Consider the following 21,100-nt stretch of genomic DNA (forward strand, 5'->3'; position numbering starts at 1 on the left):
TAACTTTTCCTTCTAAATGTGTGTGTGGTGAGGGGTGTTGTTTTCAAATCACTGTAGAGAGAACAACTAGAGAATAATGCTTTTTACTGTTGTTGCTGACCATACAGGTATCTGAAATGGAAATGAATCTTTTTACAGATTGAGGACTTCAGAGCTCTAGAAAAGATTTCAAGGGAAGTCAAGTCTATCACCATTATTGGTGGTGGCTTTCTGGGAAGTGAGCTGGCCTGTGCTTTGGGAAGAAGGGGTGAGTACGCCACACCAGCCCACTGGCTGACATGACTAGGCAAATGTGAATATATTAAGAAGCCACTGAGAGTCCAAAGCTTAAACTGAGACTATGTATTCTGTACCCCATTCCTTCTCCCAAGCTTCTCTTCCCTCAATGAAGCCAAGAGAGGGCCAGGAGTCCCTGCAGACCTGTAGCATTTGTTAGTGGAATGTGCTTTCCTGCGGCAGGTCAGTGTATCAGCAGAGCTCTTTCTTGGCTGGGTGCATAGAGCTTTGGAGCTCTCCATTGCCACACATTGGATGTGCTCCCAAACTTCTTCTTATTGCACACCCCCTTCCAGATTTACCAGCTGCTTGTGTACCCCTACCAGCATACATTAGTCTGCCATTACACAATTGCTCCTGCATTACCCCCACAGAGATGTTTTGCATACCCCCAGGGGTATATGTACTGTTACACAAATTGCCAATTGCTCAAATCATGAGCGAGACTTTATAAAGGGGAATAAGGCAAGGTGCCATGTTTATTGATTTACACATGTTTAGACATAGAGGTTTGGGCACACCACTCATACAAACACACACAAATCATCATACACATCATTTCACACAGGCATACACATACACAAAACCACCATTTCATCCACACACACACCAGATATAATTACCAGCAATGGTTGCTCAATATCAGCCCAGGGTGGCCAACCCAGACTTACTGAGTAGGTGATGATGATTTGAAGATAGCAGATTTAAAGATAACAGCTGGAGTGGGGTCAACACATGCACCTGTGCTCTGATGAAACAGCAGTAGAGAAAGAGACTCACCCAACTTGGCATTTTCAAAATGTTCTTTAATAGGGATTGGTATCCTTTGTTTCAGTGCTTTGGGGGATTTTCATACCCAGCTTCTGTTTTTGCAGTTCTTCTTTTGTCTTCAGCTTATCTTAGCCTTGGAGTGCTCTTGTTGCCCGTCTGGTAGAATTTTTTTCTTCTGTTATCTCCTTTGTACCCTCAAGCTTTAAAGGGATTCTTCAGCTGTTTGTTAGTTAATTACTGGCTGGTAATTTACATTTGGCACCTTGTTGCTTACATAAACAGTTAAATCATCTTCTCCTGTCTCTATGCCATTCTCTCACCACTCACCCTTTTACATACACTCATACATAAAGGCTATGCAGAGTTCATTCACTTATGTCAAGCAGAAGGCTACAAAATGGAGTTTTCAAGTTGCTTACAGGACAAGACTAACATGGTTATATTTTACTATTATTATACTCTGTTACAATTTTCCTATTGTATTTTATATACCACTGTACTAAGACGGTTAATGATACACACTAGTCCAATTTACTTGGAATCCAAAGTGTTTCTTTTTTATCCCAGTTATAAATACATAACTGATCCACGCTTATTACTAACTTTATGGGCTGTCCATTTTGTATTTTGCTTTAATCAATAAAGAGTTTATTTACTTCCTTATGCAAATACTGATGTGCTAGGTTTATCAACTTTTTCTATAAAACAATGGGTTAATACAGTTTTTACCCACATCCTGTTATGTTGGTGCTATAAACAGTATCTAAATACAAATGAGATTTCCTTTATAGCCTTAAACATTTTACCACGTTATTTACTAAACACACACATATTACTTTTTTTTTACTAAATGCCATTTAGCTAAACAAGTAAACTCTACAACTTAAAACTTTTATATTAATTGCTGTTTTTTGTTTTAAAGATTAGAACAACTTTCCAGTCCAACTGGACAGAAGTGTTCTGGTCTAGAATTCACAGACAGATTTTATTTTTAGAGAGAATATTACTAATAATGTTTATGATTGTTATATATATTTAAACTTTTGCCAACTTAAAATAAACTAATCTATTAAATAAATAAAAACAACACAACAGGACAAATAACACAAAACAGACAGACAAAACAATTTTGCTGTGATCATAAAACCATGGCTTAGGTGAAGAAAACGCTGTGATGGCCTCGTAGTTCTTTAGTCACCTTTGCTACTAGACTGTAGCTTCTGCAAAACAGAGAGAGGAAAGAAAAAAAACAAACACAGACCAACCTGCCAAGGAAAACTCCTTACAATAAAATATTATTCATATTTACACATTTACAGTGCTGACGTGTGCCAAGTTTTTTATAAACACCTTTTTCTTTTCTTTTTGCCTTAACTTGTTAACACTTTCCTTTCTAAAAGATTTACACTATTTTTGAAGACTGAGGGTAGGTTAAAAAGAATGAAAACATTTCTCACCCTCTTTACCAATGAGATTGCAGATATTTATTTCTAGCAGGTTTTCTCCCTTACAATACATACACAGAGCAAATGTACAACACTCCTCTTTCTTATTGGACCAGCGATAGAAGTTGTTGTACTTAACCCAAACAGACCATGGCATGACCTCAGGCACTCTGAGATCAGGACCTAACATTTTTTTTTAAATCAACTCTTTTCTCCTGTTTTAAAGCAGTTATTTTTAAAATTACATTCTTACTCTTTCCTTCTGCCTGCTCTAGCATTTAAACTCTGTCAATCTCTTATTTTTTCCTTCCTTTCGTTTTAAACATTTTTCATCTTTCTCTCTGTAACAGCTGTTTCTCAGCCCACTTTTCTACTTTCCTCTACTCTTTTTCTTTGGCCTTTACTAAAGGTTTTTCTTTCAGGGTATGCTCCCCCTAGCCTTCTCCCAATTAAAGGTAACCCACAAGGTGGTGGAAGCTATGGTTTTAAGGCACCCTATATTCACCCCTGCCTGTTCCCCAGGGTGATTATTACATGGCATTTTGCAGAGACTACCCTGCTGCAGGTAGCTCCACCACACTAACCACACCCAGGATGCCAAAGTATCTGTCTTATATTTCTTTAAATGTTTTTGATCTCTTTGAAGCTCTACTGCTTGCATAACACTTTTACTTTGCCATAACTTGCAGATGTAACTTACATCTTACAAACTTCAGAGAAAACACACAACTGCTCTTGTAACTATCCATAAAACCTAACCCTTCCCAAGGACTCTGTCATTTACACAGCCTTTCCAGCGGAGAGATGACTTTCTCTGCTCTCTCTTAGCTTTCTGTTGCAAACACAACAAGAGGTTCTTACTTAATCCCAAGCAGACCACAGCATGTACTCATGGCCACTACTCTGCCTGACCCAGACAAACAAAATTGCCTGGTTAGCAGTAACAAACTATCTTTCCTACACAAAACTTACAACCCTAGTCACAATTACCATACAACTTTACCTTACTACAAATTTTAGCTAGCCCCTTTAAAATGCCTCCTAACAGTTAGTTAGACAGAGGAACAGATTTTTAGTAGCCTCCCATAAAAGCCACATTGCTACAGCCTCCTTTTCATGGAGTGTGCTGGTATATCATATCTCTGCATATGGTTCTTAAATTTGTCTTCTAAGTGTGCGGTGGTACGTGCATCAGATACAGCCTGCTGAGTCCAAAGACTATGTCCAAACCGCTGCAGCATTTGTTTTAAAAGAGTCATATCGTGCATATATGTAGGCAAGAGCTCTTTCACATCTGCCTCACTCTTTACTGTCTTTTTTATTTTGAACATCTTAACTTCCATCGCCTGTATTTTTCTTACTACTTTAAATTAGTTACCGTTTGTTAATACTCAAATCCAGTATACTAGTCGTCCATATAACTTGCCAAAAAGTCCAATTTCCAAGATACCCAAGTCCAAAAACAAAACTCAAAACCAAAGCAAAGGACCCCTTTCTTATCCTGGTAGTCCATAACCCACAAAGTCAGCTTCTTAATTATCCACAACCCACAAAGTGGGCTTTCCAAGTTAAACAACTTGTCCAAGTATCAAGGTATTCCTCTGTTGTAAATGGCTGGTCTAACCCAAGACCACTGTAGCCAGCACTTCTACCATTGGGCAGTGTGCACACCTTCAGATAGACAGACAGACACATATACAGACAAGACTTGCTATACAAATAGTATGCAACTGATCAATAAGCGCAACATGGAACCTTATTCACCGCCACACGCATTCTCCACCAAAATGTTACACAAATTACCAATTGCTCAAACCACAACCGAGACTTTATAACAGGGGATAAGGCAAGGTGCTGCGTTTATTGATTACGTGTGTTAGATATAGAGGTTCAGGCACACCATTCATACAAACACAAATCATTATACGTATCATTACACACAGGCATACACATACACAAAACCACCATTTCATCCACTCATGCACCAGATGTAGTTACCAGCAATAGTTGTTCAATATCAGCCCAGGGTGGCCAGCCTGGGTTTATTGAGTAGATGATATGATTTGTAGATAGCAGATTTAAAGATAACAGCTGGAGTGGGGTCAACACATGCACCTGTGCTCTGATGAAACAGCAGTAGAGAAAGAGACTCACCCAACTTGGCATTTTCAAAATGTTCTTTAATAGGGATTGGTATCCTTTGTTTCAGTGCTTTGGGGGATTTTCATACCCAGCTTCTGTTTTTGCAGTTCTTCTTCTTTTGTCTTCAGCTTATCTTAGCCTTGGAGTGTTCTTGCTGCCTGTCTGGTAGAATTTTTTCTTCTGTTATGTCCTTTGTGCCCTCGAGCTTCAAAGGGATTCTTTAGCCGTTTGTTATTTAGTTACTGGCTGGTAACTTACATTTGGCACCTTGTTGCTTACATAAACAATTAAATCTTCTCTTGTCTCTGTGCCATTCTCTCACCATTCACCCTTTTACACACACTCATACATAAAGGCTATGCAGAATTCATTCACTTATGTCAAGCAGAAGGATACAACACAGAGTTTTCAAGTTGCTTACAGGACAAGACTAACATGATTATATTTTACTATTATTACACTCTGTTAAAATTAGCTACATTAGTTCAGTTCTTGCTAGTATCACTGTTTGGGAACACCTGCCACACATGCTTCCTTTTCACTAATTACCAAAAAGTGAAAAACCCTGTCGTGAGTTGGGGTATTTCCTAGTTTATGTAAATTGTCTTGTCTGTGCTAAATGACTGCCTTGTCTATGCAAAGTAGGTTGGCTAGAGTATAGTAGACCATTCCCCCCACTGAAAAGGACCAAGCTTACCTTATTAATGAAGCCAGTGTACAATAATTTTCCTAAAGGCTTGTGAACCTAAGAACTGTCTGCTGGTTAGATTGTCATTATCAAGTACATATGCATGCTTTCTAATATTTTCTCAGCTGACTTCTGTGGGTCTCCACAGGACAAGGCTTGTTCTGATTTGGATAGAGTTGTCCTTTCAACCACCCACATGGTTAAATACAGACTGCTGACATTTTAGTTACAAGATTAGGTCTCTTTTTGCAAGTCCAGCATATGATGCTGCAAGGTGCTCATACTTGTCTGGAATTCTGAATGTCTATGAGTCTCTGTCCTGAAAACAAAGATGATTGTGTTGATAATTACCTATACAGCAAACCCTGTAAGTCAGCACTTAGGACTTGATTTGCATTTAGGACATTGAAATAAGAAAGGACTGAATTCTTTGAGCAGGGTTAGCTGTAATTATGCATATCCTAAAGCAGGTGTCAGCAACCCCCTGGCACATGTGCCAGGCACGGCACACGAGGCCATTTTGCTCAGCACACCACCGCTAGTGTGAGCTCTAGGCAGCTGGTGCTAGCCACAAAGCCTAAGCTGCTCCCAGCAGGTGGCTGGGTGGCTACAAGCCCTGCTGCAAGCAGGCCAGGCTCTGTGGTTGGCAGCAGCTACCCAGAGCCTTGTCCGGTTGCAGCCAGGAGGCTGCAAACATCTACTCCGGGCTCCAGCATTAGCTCCATACCAGTCAGTGAACATGTGCCTTGAAGCGGATTGGTGGGGGGGTGAGGGCTGAGGCAGCGCAACCCTGGACTCTTTCCCCTGCTGCTGACACCGAGCTAATGACTGGGCTCGGGAGCCTAGCACAGCCATTCGTAGCCAGCCTGGGCTCTGGGTAGCTGCAGCAGGCAGCAAGCAGGCTACAAACACCTGTGCCGGGCTTCACAGCCCTGGCATCAGCTCCATGCTGGCAGTGACTGCACATGGACCTCAGAATGGATAGTGGGAGGAATGTGCTGCCTCAGGCCCTATCCCCACTGTCCAGTCCAAGGTATGCGTGCACCCGCCAGTATGGAGCTGATGCTGGAGCTCGGAGCACATGTTTGCAGCCTCCTGGCTGCAACTGGGCCAGGCTCTGGGTAGCTGCTGCCAACCACAGAGTCCGGTCTGCTTGCAGCAAGGCTTGGAGCCACCCAGCTGCCTGCTGGGAGCAGCCCAGGCTTCATGGCTGGCAGCAGGTAAGCCTGCCTGCTCCCACTCCGAGCCCAACATCCGGTTCTGTGTTTGTCTGCCTCTCTGGTTCTGTGTCTGTGTGCGTACACATGTCTGGTTGCAGTTGTTTGTGTGCATGTGTCTGTTCTGGGTGTGTTCTGGTTCTCTGTATTTGTGCACATGGTTCTGTCTGTGTGTGCCTAGTTCTCTCTCTGCTCTCCTTTTCCTTTTTCCTTCTCTCTCTCTCTCCTCTTTCTCTTACTTGTCTCTTTCTCTTTCTCATTGCAACATGCTCAACAGAAAAGGAATACAGACCTACAAAGGCAACATCTATAGTTATTAAATACACTAATATGCAGTGTGTCCTGCCTTGTACCCCCCACCCTCATTTTGTTTTTCTGGCATGCCGGCACTCCGGTACCTGCCAAGGTAGACATTGTGGGTTTTTTGGCACTCCAGCCAAAACACGTTGCCTACCCCTATCCTAAAGCTTTGCAGTTCTCATTATCCATGCAGTATAAATAACCTGTTCTTTGCTTACCTCTTGCAGCACAAACTACAGGGTCAGAGGTGATTCAAATGTTTCCAGAAAATGGCAATATGGGCAAGGTCCTCCCTGAGTATCTGAGTAACTGGACTACAAACAAAGTCAAAAGAGGTAAAGCCATGGGACTCAGTCATCCACACCAGCTTCCATATTCTGGTAAAGCATATGAAAGCTGCAGAAGCCTGCACTGTCTTAGTACCCATCTCCTAGCATCTCCCCAGGGATTCTAGTTTTCTACCTGTTTGTCAGTAGTCTTAGCTAGAAAACTTCCTCTGAGAAATGGTGCCCCTGCCAATGATTTTTGGCAGTCTTGAGGGATCTACCTGCTATGCAGGCATTCCCTAGGATCTCTGACTTCACCAACGTGCTGAGATTCTTTTCACTTGCACCTGGTCATAGCTCTAGACCAGCAGAAAAAGGGGTATATAATTGGAGATTTGATCCTGAGAGAAGCTGTTACTTCTTGGGTTTCACTTCATTGGGTTTTCCCCCTTCGTTTTATTTATACATCCATATGACACATTCTTTATCTGCTCATCCCTTTGGTTGTTTTTCCTATTACTCAGTGAAGGTAGTATGGATGTCCACATAAGATGTGAGGAGACAATAAAGCTTCTTGATTCCCATCCCTCGTGGCAGTGGGAAGGGGTGAATTTGGTGGTGGTGGTAAGCAGCACTCACCTTAAGGGCTGGAAATAAGCAGGGAGGGCTCTGGAGAAAATTATTGGGAAGGCAGGGAAGAGTGAGCTGAGCTCTGTCACTATGGGCCAGATCCAACTGGTGTACAAGTGATCTGTGGTATTGACAGTAGTTAGACGCAACTTGGTACTTCCTTCACTCCCTGGCACTTCCTAGGGGAGTGTCCCCTTACTCCAGAGGGGACCTTGAAAATAAAGGATTTTTGCATGCAGAACAAGCATAGGTCTCCTAGGCAGTCCTTGAGCAGAGCAGGACATGTTTTGGGCTAAATCTTCTGGGCTGCTTAGATGGCATAAAGCACCCATAAAGCTGGCTCAGCTGCTTGGTGATAACCTTGAGTCATAAGAGCTTCATGTAGCACAAGGCCAATGTTGTGGCTTCTGAGGCACCCATCCTTCCAGTTACTTCTGCAGGGGCCTTAGCCAGGGTGCCCAAGCCCAGGACCATACGTACTGTTGAAGTGGCCCTGAGGCTGTATTGACATTTATGGCAGGACCTAGACCAGTGACCAGCCCTGTGTCAGTCCAATCCTTGCAGTTACTAGCAAGTAAAGCTGCTATGGTGTCGTGTGGTTTTGTTTTTTCCCTTTGGCCTCGTCAGTTGCAGATAAGTTCTTCTTCTGTGGAGAGTAAGGCTGTGGGTGTGGGAGAAGTCACTCCACAACTATGGAGACAGAACAGAACTGATGGGTCCTTGGGGCTGACACCTTGCTTCAGGGCTCAGCGAGTGGCAGGGCTGGTCTACTTCTGTTACACTGGGCCTGTACTTGAGCAGGACCTGTAGACTCAGCTGAGAGTGAGCAGTACCTACTTTAGATATTTTCTAGTGCTTGAGCACTGGAAGAGTCAAGATTGCAATCCCTGCTGGGTTCTGTCCACATAACTGGAACCTCCTTATACGAGTGCATGTCTCTAGTTCACAGGTATTAAAACAAGCCTTTGCCAGGTGGCTTCCTTTCTGTTGATGCTTTGTTCTGGACTCATGCAACAAAGAATCCAGTCTCTTTTAGTCCTTGAGCCATTTGCAGTTCTCTCTTCTGCTGTCAGGAGATCTGCACCACTGACTCTGACTTTCACTGACATTTCTGCATACCTTGTTGGCAGTCTAGTCATGTGCATCCTGTTTTTCCTTTCCAGAGGGTGTTAATGTTATGTCCAATGCTGTGGTGAAGTCCATCTCTGTCTGTGGCAACCGGCTGTTGATTAAACTGAAGGATGGAAGAAAGGTAAACAAGAGAAGCAGGTAGTGAGCCCGACATGTGGCACTGTGCACTGGGAATTGACATAACCAGAGTTAATTCTGTTTCAATCAGGTAGAGACTGATCATATTGTGGCAGCAGTGGGCCTGGAGCCCAATGTGGAATTAGCGAAGTCTGCTGGCCTGGAGGTAGACTCTGATTTTGGAGGGTTCAGGGTGAATGCAGAGCTGCAGGCACGCTCTAATATCTGGGTGGTAAGTGTGTGCAAGTCGAGAAGGCTTTCTGTATGATGTTTATGTTGCAATAAACACATGTGCAGCAGTAGTAGGATTTTAAACCCAGTTTGAATGAAGGGAGGGAAGGTGCAAAGTGAGCAGCAGGATCCCACCAGCGTTGGTTTGTCATTAATGCATGCACTCTGGCACTTCTTGCTATACAAGTTTTGTCCACAGTCCTAACTTACAAACAGTAGTGTCACATAAGAGGAGTTGGCACATCCCAACACAGAGAAATCCTGCAGTGTTGCATGAGAGTCCCTTTGTCAAGGAGTCAGGACTCTCCTAAGGTATAAGCACAGCTTACAGGGGCAACCTGTAAGCTTAGTACAAGGTATTAAGGGTTCCCAACCTCTCCTTTTTATATGCACTTTTGCTTACGTCCTCTGTATCCTGTACCATATTCTTAGCAAATAATAAAACATTTTTACCAGGGTGTATTGGACCCTGGTACATTTTATCTTTACTTCGGTGTCTTTGACTGTCTAGTACTGGTCTTATCAATCAGTCTTCTCCATTAGCCTTGCTAATACATCTCTGTAACATAATTTGTGTATGCATATTTCAGCATAAGCTTATACAAGCAGTTCAAGTATCAGTCATGGCTCTAGAGGCATATACATTTGTCAGTGTTTCAACAGTATATGTACTAATCAATGGCTGTATTAATCATTGCTCCCGTGAGGCATGCAAAAGCTATTGTAGTTTTCCAAGATGGGTAGAAATGCAGAAATTGCAGAGACTATCTAATCTGGGTCTTTTTTGCAAATTATTTTCCTATTTGTATTTGGACAGTAGCTCCATTAATTGTTTCCTGTCCAGTTCTCACTGTGCATATCTCCCTAAGGCAGGGGATGCTGCCTGCTTCTATGATATCAAGCTAGGCAGAAGGCGCGTGGAGCATCATGATCATGCTGTTGTGAGTGGAAGATTAGCGGGAGAGAACATGACAGGAGCTGCTAAGCCATATTGGCATCAATCAATGTTCTGGTAGGTGTGTTTGATTCTCTTTCAATAAACCTTTCTTTGCTTCTTATTGGCCAAGAATCTGGAGTTGACATTTAACAGTTACCACAGGTTGTGGGAAGTGGATCTTAACTGCTGACCATAGCAGAACAGTTTTACAGATGTTTATATAAATTTTCTTTCTCATTCTGGGCACTGTGTCAGAGTCCTAGTGTTGTGTTTAGAGCAGTTATTCTCAGCCAGGGTGCTGCAAACTTTTCTGGAGAGTTGCTGTTGTGGCGACCCCTGTGAGAGGAAGCAAGCACTGGCTCTTCTACATGCTGGGCATCCTGCATCTGCTCCAGTGCAGTAGCAGCACTCCCCATGGCCCCTCCCACTAGCTCAGGGAGTACGAGGAGCAGGGGAACACACTGAACAGAAAAACACAGCCATCCCGCAGCAACCGTGTGGCTAGTGCCCTGCCCCATGGTTTGTGCAATCTGCTGTGGGTTAGTACAAGGCTGTTCCCCCTCTCTTCCCAAGCTCCAAGAGCTGGTGAGGGGCCACACTCACCTCATCAGTTAGAGGTGGGGACCGTTGACAAAAAAAGAGGGGTACGGAAGGGTCCTGCCCCTGCGCCCTCACCTGTCGCCAGCCTCGGTACCAGTAGCCTCTGTCAACCCCTTCTACCTCCTCCAGGGCCAGCTGCCTCCAGGGGACTAATGATCCACCCCCAAGCTCCCCAGTGTCCCCTGCCAAACAGCCCCGAGCAGTACCAGACACCACCCCCCATGCTTTCAGGAGTGTCCTACCCACCCTACCACCCAAAGAGATCCTTTTAGGGAGTTGTGAGCTGCAAGATGGTAAGCACTGTAAGAAACACATTTGTCTTTAAGTAGGGTACTGCTGAATTCCAAAAAGTTAACAAGGGCTTCTAATCTAAAAAAAGGTTGAGAACAGCTGGTTTAGAGACTGGCTGGGCTCTCTTAGGTTTGATGTTTACCACTCTTCTCTGCCTTGATCTTGTTTGATTTAAATGTTGTTCTCTGTTCTGTGAATCCCAGTATTCCCCAGTTACCCAGTACTTAAGGGATATAGGCAATTTTGGCAGTGTTATCTTTTGAAAAAACTGTTGTAAAGGACTCCAGCATATGAAGTTTGATAGAAAAAGCTGAAATTGTTAGGAGTTTAAAATCAGCGACTGAGAAGTTCTTTTTATTGTTCTTGTGAAAATCCAGATTATAACCCTTAGAAAACAGCTGATGGCACTTACTCAAGAGTTGTCCTTAATTTATCTGAGTGACCCTCTGCTTTGAACATGCTCCCATGACTGGCTGAGTCCCTGCATCATTGTTTAAACCACCATGCAAACCAGAAGTGTCATACAGAGGGCATGGATGGGATGACCTGTGCAGGTTTTTCACCTTTGGGAAGAAGCACTAGTCTGGAAGGAGCCCAGAGGACCATGAGTTGAAATCTCACCTCTTTGTTACCTGATGTTAATTCTGTGCACTTCACCACCCTCACTGAGCAAAGCCTCGTACCCCAGACATTTGAGGCAAGCAGGAAGCAATAGCTCCTAAATTTTGCAAGTTACACACAGTCTTTCTGTGCTTTGCTAAATCTCTAATGAGACAGACTCAAGTATTAACTGTTTAACCACAATATTCCAAACCATTTCCAAAGTCTGTCTGCCTCTCAAGTAGGCTGCTTGTCTTTGCAACCTTAACAATGTTTTCCAAAGTTGTATTTTGCATGTACTTCAGCCCAAGCACCCTTGGCTTTACAGTGCTTCCCCAATTCAGAGGCTCTGCAGGTATTACTTGATTGCCTTCAGCATTCTTCGTGGGCTTAATAGACTATTGCTCTAAAAAAAAAAAAAAAAAAAGTATATAACTTTGCAAGGAATGTGGTAGCTTAAAAAAACTTCAGTGCAGAGTGGGTATAATGAACATGCCAAGATGTGACAGTTGCTGCATAAACCAAGTGTAGCTGGGCATCTATGTGTACCGGTGATGGCTGGAAGTGCCTGTGCCAATGATTCGTTATAAGCACTGGTCTGTGACTTAAGATGCAACTTTGTTAGGGGACTTCTACCTCAACATTGCCTGGGTTTATATTTCTGTGTATATCTCCATAGAAGAAAATGCAGTGTGCCCAGCACTCCAGCCAGAGTTCCCACTGTGCTGGCTTGGCATTCCTTGTGTTCCCTCTACTAAATAACCCAGTATACTACAGAGCTGATCATGGAAGGGGCAGGGAGCAGTTCTTGAGGAGAGGAGGAATATAAATCCCCTTTCAGGTTTCATAGTCGGAAGGGACCTGAGTAGATCATCAAGTCCGATCCCTTGCCATGGGCAGGAAAGAATACTGGGGTCAAATGACCCCGGCTAGGTGATTATCTAGACTCCTTTTGAAGATTACCAGTGTAGGACCGAGCACCACTTCCCTTGCTGCCCTGACTGTGAAGTAGTACTTCCTGATGTGTAGCCTGAACCTACTACTTTCAATCAACTTGTGGCCAATATTCCTAGTTACTCCTGGTAGTGTTCGGGGGAACAGGGACTCTTCGGCTCCCCACAGGTCTCCCCCCAGTAAGTTTATAGGCAGCCACCAGAACCCCTCTCAGCCTTCTCTTGCGGAGGCTGAACAGGTTCAGGTCCCGTAGCCTCTCCTTGTAGGGCCTGCCCTGCTGCCCCCGATCGTGCGGGTTGCCCTCCTCTGGACCCTCTCCATGTTGTCCACATCCCTCCTGAAGTGCGGCGCCCAGAACTGGATGCAGTACTCCAGCTGCGGCCTGACCAGTGTTGCATAGAGGGGGAGGATCACCTCCTTGGACCTGCTCGAGATGCATCTGTGGATGCATGACAAGGTATGGTTGGCCTTCCTGACCGTGTCCCCATGCTGCTGGCCCATGTTAATTTTGGCATCAATAATGACTCCAAGATCCTCTTCTGCCTGTGCACTGAGAAGGGAGTTCCCCAGCCTGTAGGTATGGTGCTGGTTCTTCCTGCCCATGTGCAGCACCTTGCACTTGTCAGTGTTGAAACCCATCCTGTTGTCATCCACCCACCCCTATAACCAGTCTAGGTCTGATTGCAGCCTATTCCTCCCTTTCAGCATGCCCAAATACCCCAACATCTTAGTGTCATCTACAAACTTGAACAGGGTGGCTTTTTACCCCCTCGTTCAGGCCACTGATGAAGATGTTGAACAGTGTGAGCCCGAGGACCAAGCCCTGGGGGACCCCTGCCCACACCCCTCCAGGTCCAATATGACCCATCCAGCACCGCCCTCTGAGTGCAGTCCTCTGGCGAATTTGCAACCTATCTGACTGTGTAGGCATTAATGCCACAGTCGCCTAATTATTTAATGAGAATGGGGTGAGAGACAGTGTCGAAGGCCTTCCACCACGACACTTGCGTCTAAGGACTTTGTGACCTGGTCATAAAAGGCAACCAGGTTGATCTGACAGGATCTGTCCCTGATGAATCCATGTTGGTTGCCCCTGAGCATAATCTCCCCTGCTGGTCCCTCACAGATGTGCTCCTGGATAGGTTTCTCAGAGCTTCCCTAGGACCAAAGTAAGACTACATTTAGTTTCCTGCGTCCTAGCCTTTAGTTTCCTGGGTCCTCGTTCTTCCCTTTTTTTAAAAATGGAGTCCACATTGGCCCTTTTCTAGTCCTCTGGCACCTGGCCAGACCACCACGAGCACTCATAAAGCCATGTCAGGGGTTCCACAATGACCCCTGCCAATTCCCTCAGCATCCTAGGGTGGAGTCATCTGGACCTGCTGATTTAAACACATCCAGCCCCACCAGAAGTTCCCTAACTAGGTCCTCTCTTACCCTAGGCCTGGTGGTGCCTCTCCTGAGTCTGTCTGGAATCCCGGCGATGTCCCAGTCCCTGCTCAGAAAAATGAAGGTTAAGAGTTTGTTAGAGGTTAGCTTTATCGTCTGGTGTAACCACCAGATTGCCACGCATGTCCTGCAGGGGCCCCACGTTACCCAGTACCTTCTTTTTCCTCCTTATGTATTTAAAAAAGGACTTCTTGTTATCTTTGATCTGGGTTGCTAGTCCTAGTTCTGTCTCTGCCTTGGCCTTCCTAACAGTCCCCCTACAGTCTTCAGCAACGGAGGCATAATCCTCCTTAGTGATAGCCCCTCCCTTCCACTGGGTGTACACCTCCTTTTTAGCTTTCAGACATTCCTGAATGCCTTTGGTGAGCCATGGGGGCTTTTGAGCACTCTTGTGCCCTTTGATTCGCGTTGGGACTGTCACCCTTTGGGCTCGGAGGATCATCTCCTTAAGGACTGACCACTTGTCTTGGGCTCCCAGCTCCCCTACTCTTTGGGACCTCAGTGCCTCCCTGACTAATCTCTTTAACTCATTAAAATCAGCCCTCCTGAAGTCAAGGGCTACTGCCTTGCTGCAGGCCTTTGACACCCTGCTCTGGATGGTGAATTCCAGCAGGTGATGATTGCTGTCGCCCAGGTGGTCGAGAACCCACAGTCCCTTCACCAGGTTGTCACCTGTGGCCAGGACCAGGTCCAGCAAGGCACTTCCCTTGGTGAGACTGTGCACCTCCTGGGTTAGGTGGAGGTCCTGTATCTTGGCTAGGAACCTACATGGATGGTTGGACCTGGCTGACTGCTCTTCCCAGCAGATGTCCGGGTAGTTTAGGTCACCCATGATGACCACGTCCCTTGACTTAACTGCCTCCACGAACTGACCTGAGAATTCCCGGTCCAGCTCTGCCCCCTGGTTGGGTGGTCTGTAGTAGACCCCCATCCTTAGGTCCCTTTCTCCACGACTCCCTTGTATTCTAACCCAGAGCACTTCAGTCTGCCTCTCCTCTGACCCAGTGCTGTTTGTTGAGGATGTGTATTGCTCTTTGACATAGAGCGCCACTTCCCTGTCTTTCCTCCCCGTTCTATCCTCAAACTGATGTATGATTGTTTTTGTTCCTAGGAGTGATCTGGGCCCTGATGTTGGATATGAAGCTATTGGCCTTGTTGACAGCAGTTTGCCTACAGTTGGAGTGTTTGCCAAAGCGACTGCAAGAGACACACCAAAGTCTGCAACAGAGCAGTCTGGTAGGGGGAATAGCATTGCTGAAGGCTTAAGATAGAGGTCTGCTGAGAAGAATTGCATGGAAGCTTTCTGTATAACTTGAAGGATGCTGTCTTGATGCTCACAGATCAGATGTTGCAGTTCTGCTCATCATAGGGGCTAAATTGCTTTCATGGTCAGATACCATCATTTCCTTCTTACATTGATGTCTTTACAGGGGAACAAGCTGCAAAAGGAGCTTAGATAGGACTTTATGATTCTGTTAGGTTTCCTGCTGCAGACACTTCACTGTAAAGGTGTTTTAACATAGGCTCTAGTTGGCTGCTTCTGCCAGATTGGCTGGGCACTGCTTTTGTGAACGGGTTGAAACTTCTGAGAGGAGGGAAGGGATGGGCAAGGGCACATCCCTTGTCATGTTCCAATTGTGTTTTGCGTTGTGAATTTCTGCACCGGGCTGGGTTGGGCAGTCTAGAAGCTGTGTTGTAGACTGTTTTGCAGAAGCAAGCTACGGTCTTGTATTGATTTTCTGTGTAAGTTTTGTGTGTGTGTGTGTTTGTGCTAGGGACTGGCATTCGCTCTGAAAGTGAAACAGAAGCAGAAGCCTCTGAAATCACCATCTCTCCTGATTCTCTGTCAACCCCTCAAGTTCCAAAGCAAGGAGAAGACTATGGCAAAGGGATTATTTTCTACCTCAGGGATAAAGTGGTGGTAGGAATTGTGTTATGGAACATCTTCAACAGGATGCCGATTGCTCGCAAGGTCAGTATGTATTCAGCTTTTTGACAGCAGTGACTGGGGGGGCATATGATTTCACTGTGTTTAATGTCTGTGGTAGGTGTTGGCAGGCTCATGCTAATCAACAGAGAATAAATTGATCCTGGCAGAAGGAAATTGTGGCTAAGTACAGGAATTTAACCTACCATTCCTTCACCTACCATCTCTTTTTTTCTTTAAACCTGCTTGGAAGTTGGCAGGTAATATATTTATAGGTAGAGAGTGGGTGATAATTTGGTGTTTTCCCTAAGTGAGACATTCTGATTTGCTTGATAACTGCTAGGTGAGTTTCCATACTCTGTCCAACCAGTTTTGATGTCTCCAGTACAGGACCTGTAAGAGGTGGTTTGGGAGACCCAATGCTAACTAGAACAGCATGTTCAAACTTGGAGCCAGGGGTGTGTTTAAAACTTGTTAATTACTGAAAGCCCGTGTTATCTTCTTCAGATTATTAAAGACGGTGAGGAGCATGCTGACCTCAATGAAGTAGCAAAGCTCTTCAATATCCATGAAGATTGAGCCCCAGGACCAGGACCCTCCAGCTGCAAGGCATTGGCATCATAGAGGGAAGTTGTGCCAGCTGTGTGAGCTCTCCTCACCTCTAAGCGCTTGCTTTGGATTCCAAGTGCTTTGTGAATATTTTCAGTCATCTAGAACTCTAATGTTTTGCACCAGTAAATAAAACCAGGTTCTTCTCAGTTAAGTGCCTTCTTCCAGGAGATGTGCACAGTTTGTTAGCAACAAATAATCTGGTGACAGCAGTGTCTTGGTTTGCTATGTCAGTGGAAGCAGTATATTGACCTCTGGAGCTGCTGCCTGGGATTCTGTGTTTATAGTCACCTGGTGAAACCCTTTTGATTTGACTGTTGCAAGTGTTGTTGGTGTATGAGGAGAGGTCAGTCCATTTGTAGAAGAGCTTTACTGTTAGCTTGGATTTAGATAAAAGCATTTTGAGTGGTGGGGAAGATTAGAATTATATCCTAAACCAGTAGCAAATAGTGCATTTTAGGTGATTGAACCTCATCAGAGTAGGTGGGAACATCTGGAAATGGTTAATATCAGCAGCAAGGGAGCAGCTCTAGCCAGATAGAATGAGAGACTGAGACTGGATGCAGCAGGGATAGGGGTACGTATGAGGGGGAGAAGAGGATAAGGATGGAGGAAGCTGAATGTTAAGGGTTGAGGGGACATTATAAAGGGCAAAACGAGGAGGGGTAACACTAATGAAAGCCTAAGGAAAAAGGAGTTGATGAGTAAATGTCTATTGCTCAGAGCTCCAGTATGAAACTGGAGATAGGCCTGTTGAAAGTCTCTGGGTTAAGGTCAGAGGAGATAGCAATAAAGATCATGTCTTGGTGGGTATTTGCTATATACCACCAGACCAGGTGGATGAGGCTTTCATCCAGAAGCTAGCAGAAGTTTTCCAGTCACAGGCTGTGGTTCTCATGGTGCGGCTTCAGTCACCCTGACACCTCTTGGGGGACATCAGTCACCCTGGGCAATACAGCAGTGCACAGGCAATCCAAGAAGTTTTTGGAGAGTGTTAGGAACAACTTCCTGGTGCAAGTGTGAGAGAGGCAAAGTGAAGGCCACAGTCTTCTTGGTCTGCTGCTAACAAGTTGGGAAGAATTTGTGGGGCATGTAGAAGTGGATGGTAACACGGGCAACAGCAACCACAAGGTGACTTGAGTTCAAGATCCTGAGGAAAGGGAGGAAGGAGAACAGCAGAGTAAAGATGCTGGACTTCAGAAAAGCAGACTTGGACCTATTCCAGGACCTGATGGAAAGGAACCCCTGGGAGGCTAGTCTGAGGGGAAAAGGAGTCTAGGATTGCTGGTTAGATTTTGTAGCAGCCTTACTGAGGGCACAGGAACAAACCATCCCAAGGCACAGGAAAATTAGCAAGCTTAGCAGAAGACCAGCTTGGCTTAATGGGAAACTCTTAAGTGAGCTAAAGCACAAAAAAGAAAGTTACAAGAAGTGGAAACTTGGGCAAATGACTAGGGAGGAGTATAAGATTATTGCTTGGCCATGCAGGGATGAAATCAGGAAGGTCAAAGAACAGTTGGAGTTACAGATGCCAAGGAATGTGAAAGGTAGCAAAAAGGGTTTCTACAAGTATGTCAGCAGCAAGAGGAAGATCCAGGAATGTGTGGGTCCCTTACTAAATGCGGAAGGCAACCTAGTGACAGATGATGTGGAAAAGGCTGAAGTACTCAATGCCCTTTTCACCTTCATCCGCACAGGCAAGGTCAGCTCCAAGACTACTGCACTTGGCAGCACAGGTTTGGAAAGTGAGCATCCAACTGGTGAAAGAACAGATTAAGAACTGTTTAGAAAAGCTGAATGTGTACGAGTCCATGGGACTGGATGCAGTATACCTAAGGATATTGAAGGAGTTGGCCAGTGTGATTTCAGAGATGATGGCCCAGGGGTTCTGCAGACTCATGGCAATCAAGGGAGATACCAGACGATTGGAAAAGGGCAAATAAAGCGTCCATCACTAAGAAAGAGAAGGAGAATCCAGGGAACTGCAGACCAGTCAGCCTTATCTCTGTCCCCGGAAAAATGGAGCAGGTCCTCAAAGAATATATTTCATAGATTCATACATGTAGGGTTGGAAGGGACCTAAGTAGAGTTTCAAGTCCCCTGCCCTGGGCAGGAGAGAATACTGGTCTTATATGACCCTAGATAGGTAATTGTCAAGTCTCCTCTTAAAGACCCCCAAGGTAGGAGCCAGCACCGCTTCTCTTGGAAGTTGGTTCCAGATCCTAGCTGCCCTGACTGTGAAGTAGTGCCTTCTAATGTCCAGCCTGAACCTACTCTCAAGGAACTTACAGCCATTATTCCTTGTTACTTCAGGAGGTGCTCCCATTCCCTGGTGGTTTCCCCTGTTTATAGTTTATAGACAGCCACCAGGTCACCTCTCAGGCTTCTCTTGTGAAGGCTGAACAGGTTCAGGTCCCGTAGCCTCCTCATAGGATCTGCCCTGCTGTCCTCAGATCATGCAAGTGGCCCTCCTCTGGACCCTCTCAGTGCTGTCCACATCGCTCCTAAAGTGCTGCACCCAGAACTGGACGCAGTACTCCAGCTGTGGCCTGACCAATGCCGCATAGAGGGGGAGGATCACCTCCTTGGACCTGCTTGTGATGCATCTGTGGATACATGACAAGGTGCAGTTGGCCTTACTGACAGTGTCCTCATGTTGGCGGCCCATGTTCATTTTGGAATCAGTAATGACTCCAAGGTCTCTTTCTGCCACTGTGCTTTCAAGAAGGGAGTTCCCCAGCGTATAGGTATGCTGCTGGTTCTTAACTGGCCAAGTGCAGTACACTGCACTTGTCAGTATTGAATCCCATCCTATTCTCATTCACCCACCCCTGTAACTTGTCCAGGTCCAGCTGTATCCTGTCCCTCCCTTCTAGCATGCCTACCTCGCCCCAAATCTTGGTGTCATCCGTGAATTTGAACAGGGTGCTTTTCACCCCCTCGTCCAAGTCACTAATAAAGACATTGAACAGTGTGGGCCTGGGGAACTCCACTGCCCACATCCCTCCAGGTCGAATATGACCTGTCCTCCACCCAGGGACCACTCTTGGGGTGTGGCCCCTCAGCTAGTTTGCGACCCATCTGACTGTGTCGATATCAGTGCCACAGTTGTCTAGCTTTTTAATGAGAATAGGGTGGGAGACGGTGTCAAAGGCCTTCCTGAAGTCCAGGAAGACTACATCCGTTGTGACACCTGCATCCAATGATTTTGTGACCTGATCCTAGAAGGCAATCAGGTTGGTCTGACAGGACCTGCCCTTAATGAACCTATGCTGGTTGCCCCTGAGCATCATCCCCCTCCCTGCTGCTCCTGGATAATCTTCTCAAAGAGCTTCCACAGGATCAAAGTAAGACTAACGGGCCTATAGTTGCCCAGGTCCTCCCTCCTCCCTTTTTTGAAGTTGGGGACCACACTGGCCCTCTTCCAGTTGTTTGGCATCTGGCCAGAGCACCATGAGTGCTCGTAAAGCTGTGCCAGGAGCCCCACAGTGACCCCTGCCAATTCCCTCAGAACCCTAGGGTGAAGAGCATCTGGACCTGCTGATTTGAACATGTCCAGCCCCTCCAGAAGTTCTCCAACTCAGTCCTCCCTGATCCTAGACCTGGCAGTCACTCCTGAGTCCGTCCTGAATCTCAGTGGGGGAGCCCTTCCTGGTCCCTGCACAAAAAAATGGAGGCAAAGAAATTGTTAAGAAGGTATGCCTTTTTTCTCTGGTGCAACCACCAGATTGCCAAGCATATCCCGCAGGGGCCCCACATTACCCGGTGCTTTTTTCATACTCCCTATGTATTTAATAAAGGACTTTTTGTTGTCCTTGATCCTTGATGCTAGCCCTAGTTCTGTCTGCCTTAACTTTCCTAACAGCCCCCTTACAAACCTAAGCAATGGATGTATACTTCTCTTTGGTAATAGCCTCCGCCCCCTTCCACTGCGTGTATGCCTTCTTTTTGGCTTTCAGGCATTCCTGCATGCCTTTGAGCCAAGGGGACTTCTGAGCACTCTTGCCCCCTTTGATTCTCATTGGGACTGTCACCACTTGAGCTCAGAGGATTGTCTCCTTAAGGTAACGATCACTTGTCTTGGACACCCAGTTCCCCTACCCTCCAGGACCCCAGTGCCTCTCCTACCAATCTCAACTTGTTGAAGTTGGCCCTCTTGAAGTTGAGGGCTACTGCGTTGCTGCAGGCCCTTGATACCCTGTGCTGGATGATGAACTCCAGTAAGCGATGATCACTGTTGCCCAGATGGTCAAGAACCTGGAGTCCCCTCACCAGGTCATTGCCTGTGGCCAGGACCAGGTCCAGCAGGGCATTCTCCCTGGTGGGACTATGTACCTCCTGGGTTAAGTGGAGGTCCTGTATCTTGGCGGTCCGACCTGGCTGACTGCTCCTCCCAGCAGATGTCCAGGTAATTTAGGTCACCCATGACGACTACATCCCTTGCCATAAGTGCTTCCACAAGCTGACCCAAGAATTTGCGGTTCAGCTCTTCCCCTTGGCTGGGTGGTCTGTAGTAGACCCC

The 21,100-nt window shown here is 45.8% G+C and overlaps 1 protein-coding gene across 7 annotated transcripts in view; it reads left to right on the forward strand.

Moving 5' to 3' along the window:
- The window catches only part of AIFM1 (apoptosis inducing factor mitochondria associated 1), a 36,980-nt gene extending 20,253 nt beyond the window's left edge, over positions 1 to 16,727 (forward strand). For 5 of the 7 annotated variants that reach the window (XM_090061675.1, XM_090061674.1, XM_090061673.1 and 2 more), the window contains 8 exons: positions 139 to 247; positions 7,067 to 7,174; positions 8,899 to 8,987; positions 9,075 to 9,215; positions 10,084 to 10,226; positions 15,154 to 15,278; positions 15,818 to 16,014; positions 16,477 to 16,727. In XM_090061675.1, the coding sequence (XP_089917801.1) occupies positions 139 to 247; positions 7,067 to 7,174; positions 8,899 to 8,987; positions 9,075 to 9,215; positions 10,084 to 10,226; positions 15,154 to 15,278; positions 15,818 to 16,014; positions 16,477 to 16,548 (984 nt within the window). In that variant the 3' untranslated portion in view covers positions 16,549 to 16,727. Of the gene's footprint in view, positions 1 to 138; positions 248 to 7,066; positions 7,175 to 8,898; positions 8,988 to 9,074; positions 9,216 to 10,083; positions 10,227 to 12,862; positions 13,054 to 14,035; positions 14,125 to 15,153; positions 15,279 to 15,817; positions 16,015 to 16,476 lie in introns of those variants that run through there. The other 2 variants (XR_016444009.1, XM_090061676.1) reach the window with 2 other exon arrangements.
- The last annotated feature ends 4,373 nt before the right edge of the window (positions 16,728 to 21,100 follow it).

The sequence above is a fragment of the Crocodylus siamensis genome, chromosome 8, assembly GCF_052110815.1.
Source record: "Crocodylus siamensis isolate JL-2025a chromosome 8, ASM5211081v1, whole genome shotgun sequence".
Taxonomy (NCBI): Eukaryota; Metazoa; Chordata; order Crocodylia; family Crocodylidae; genus Crocodylus; species Crocodylus siamensis.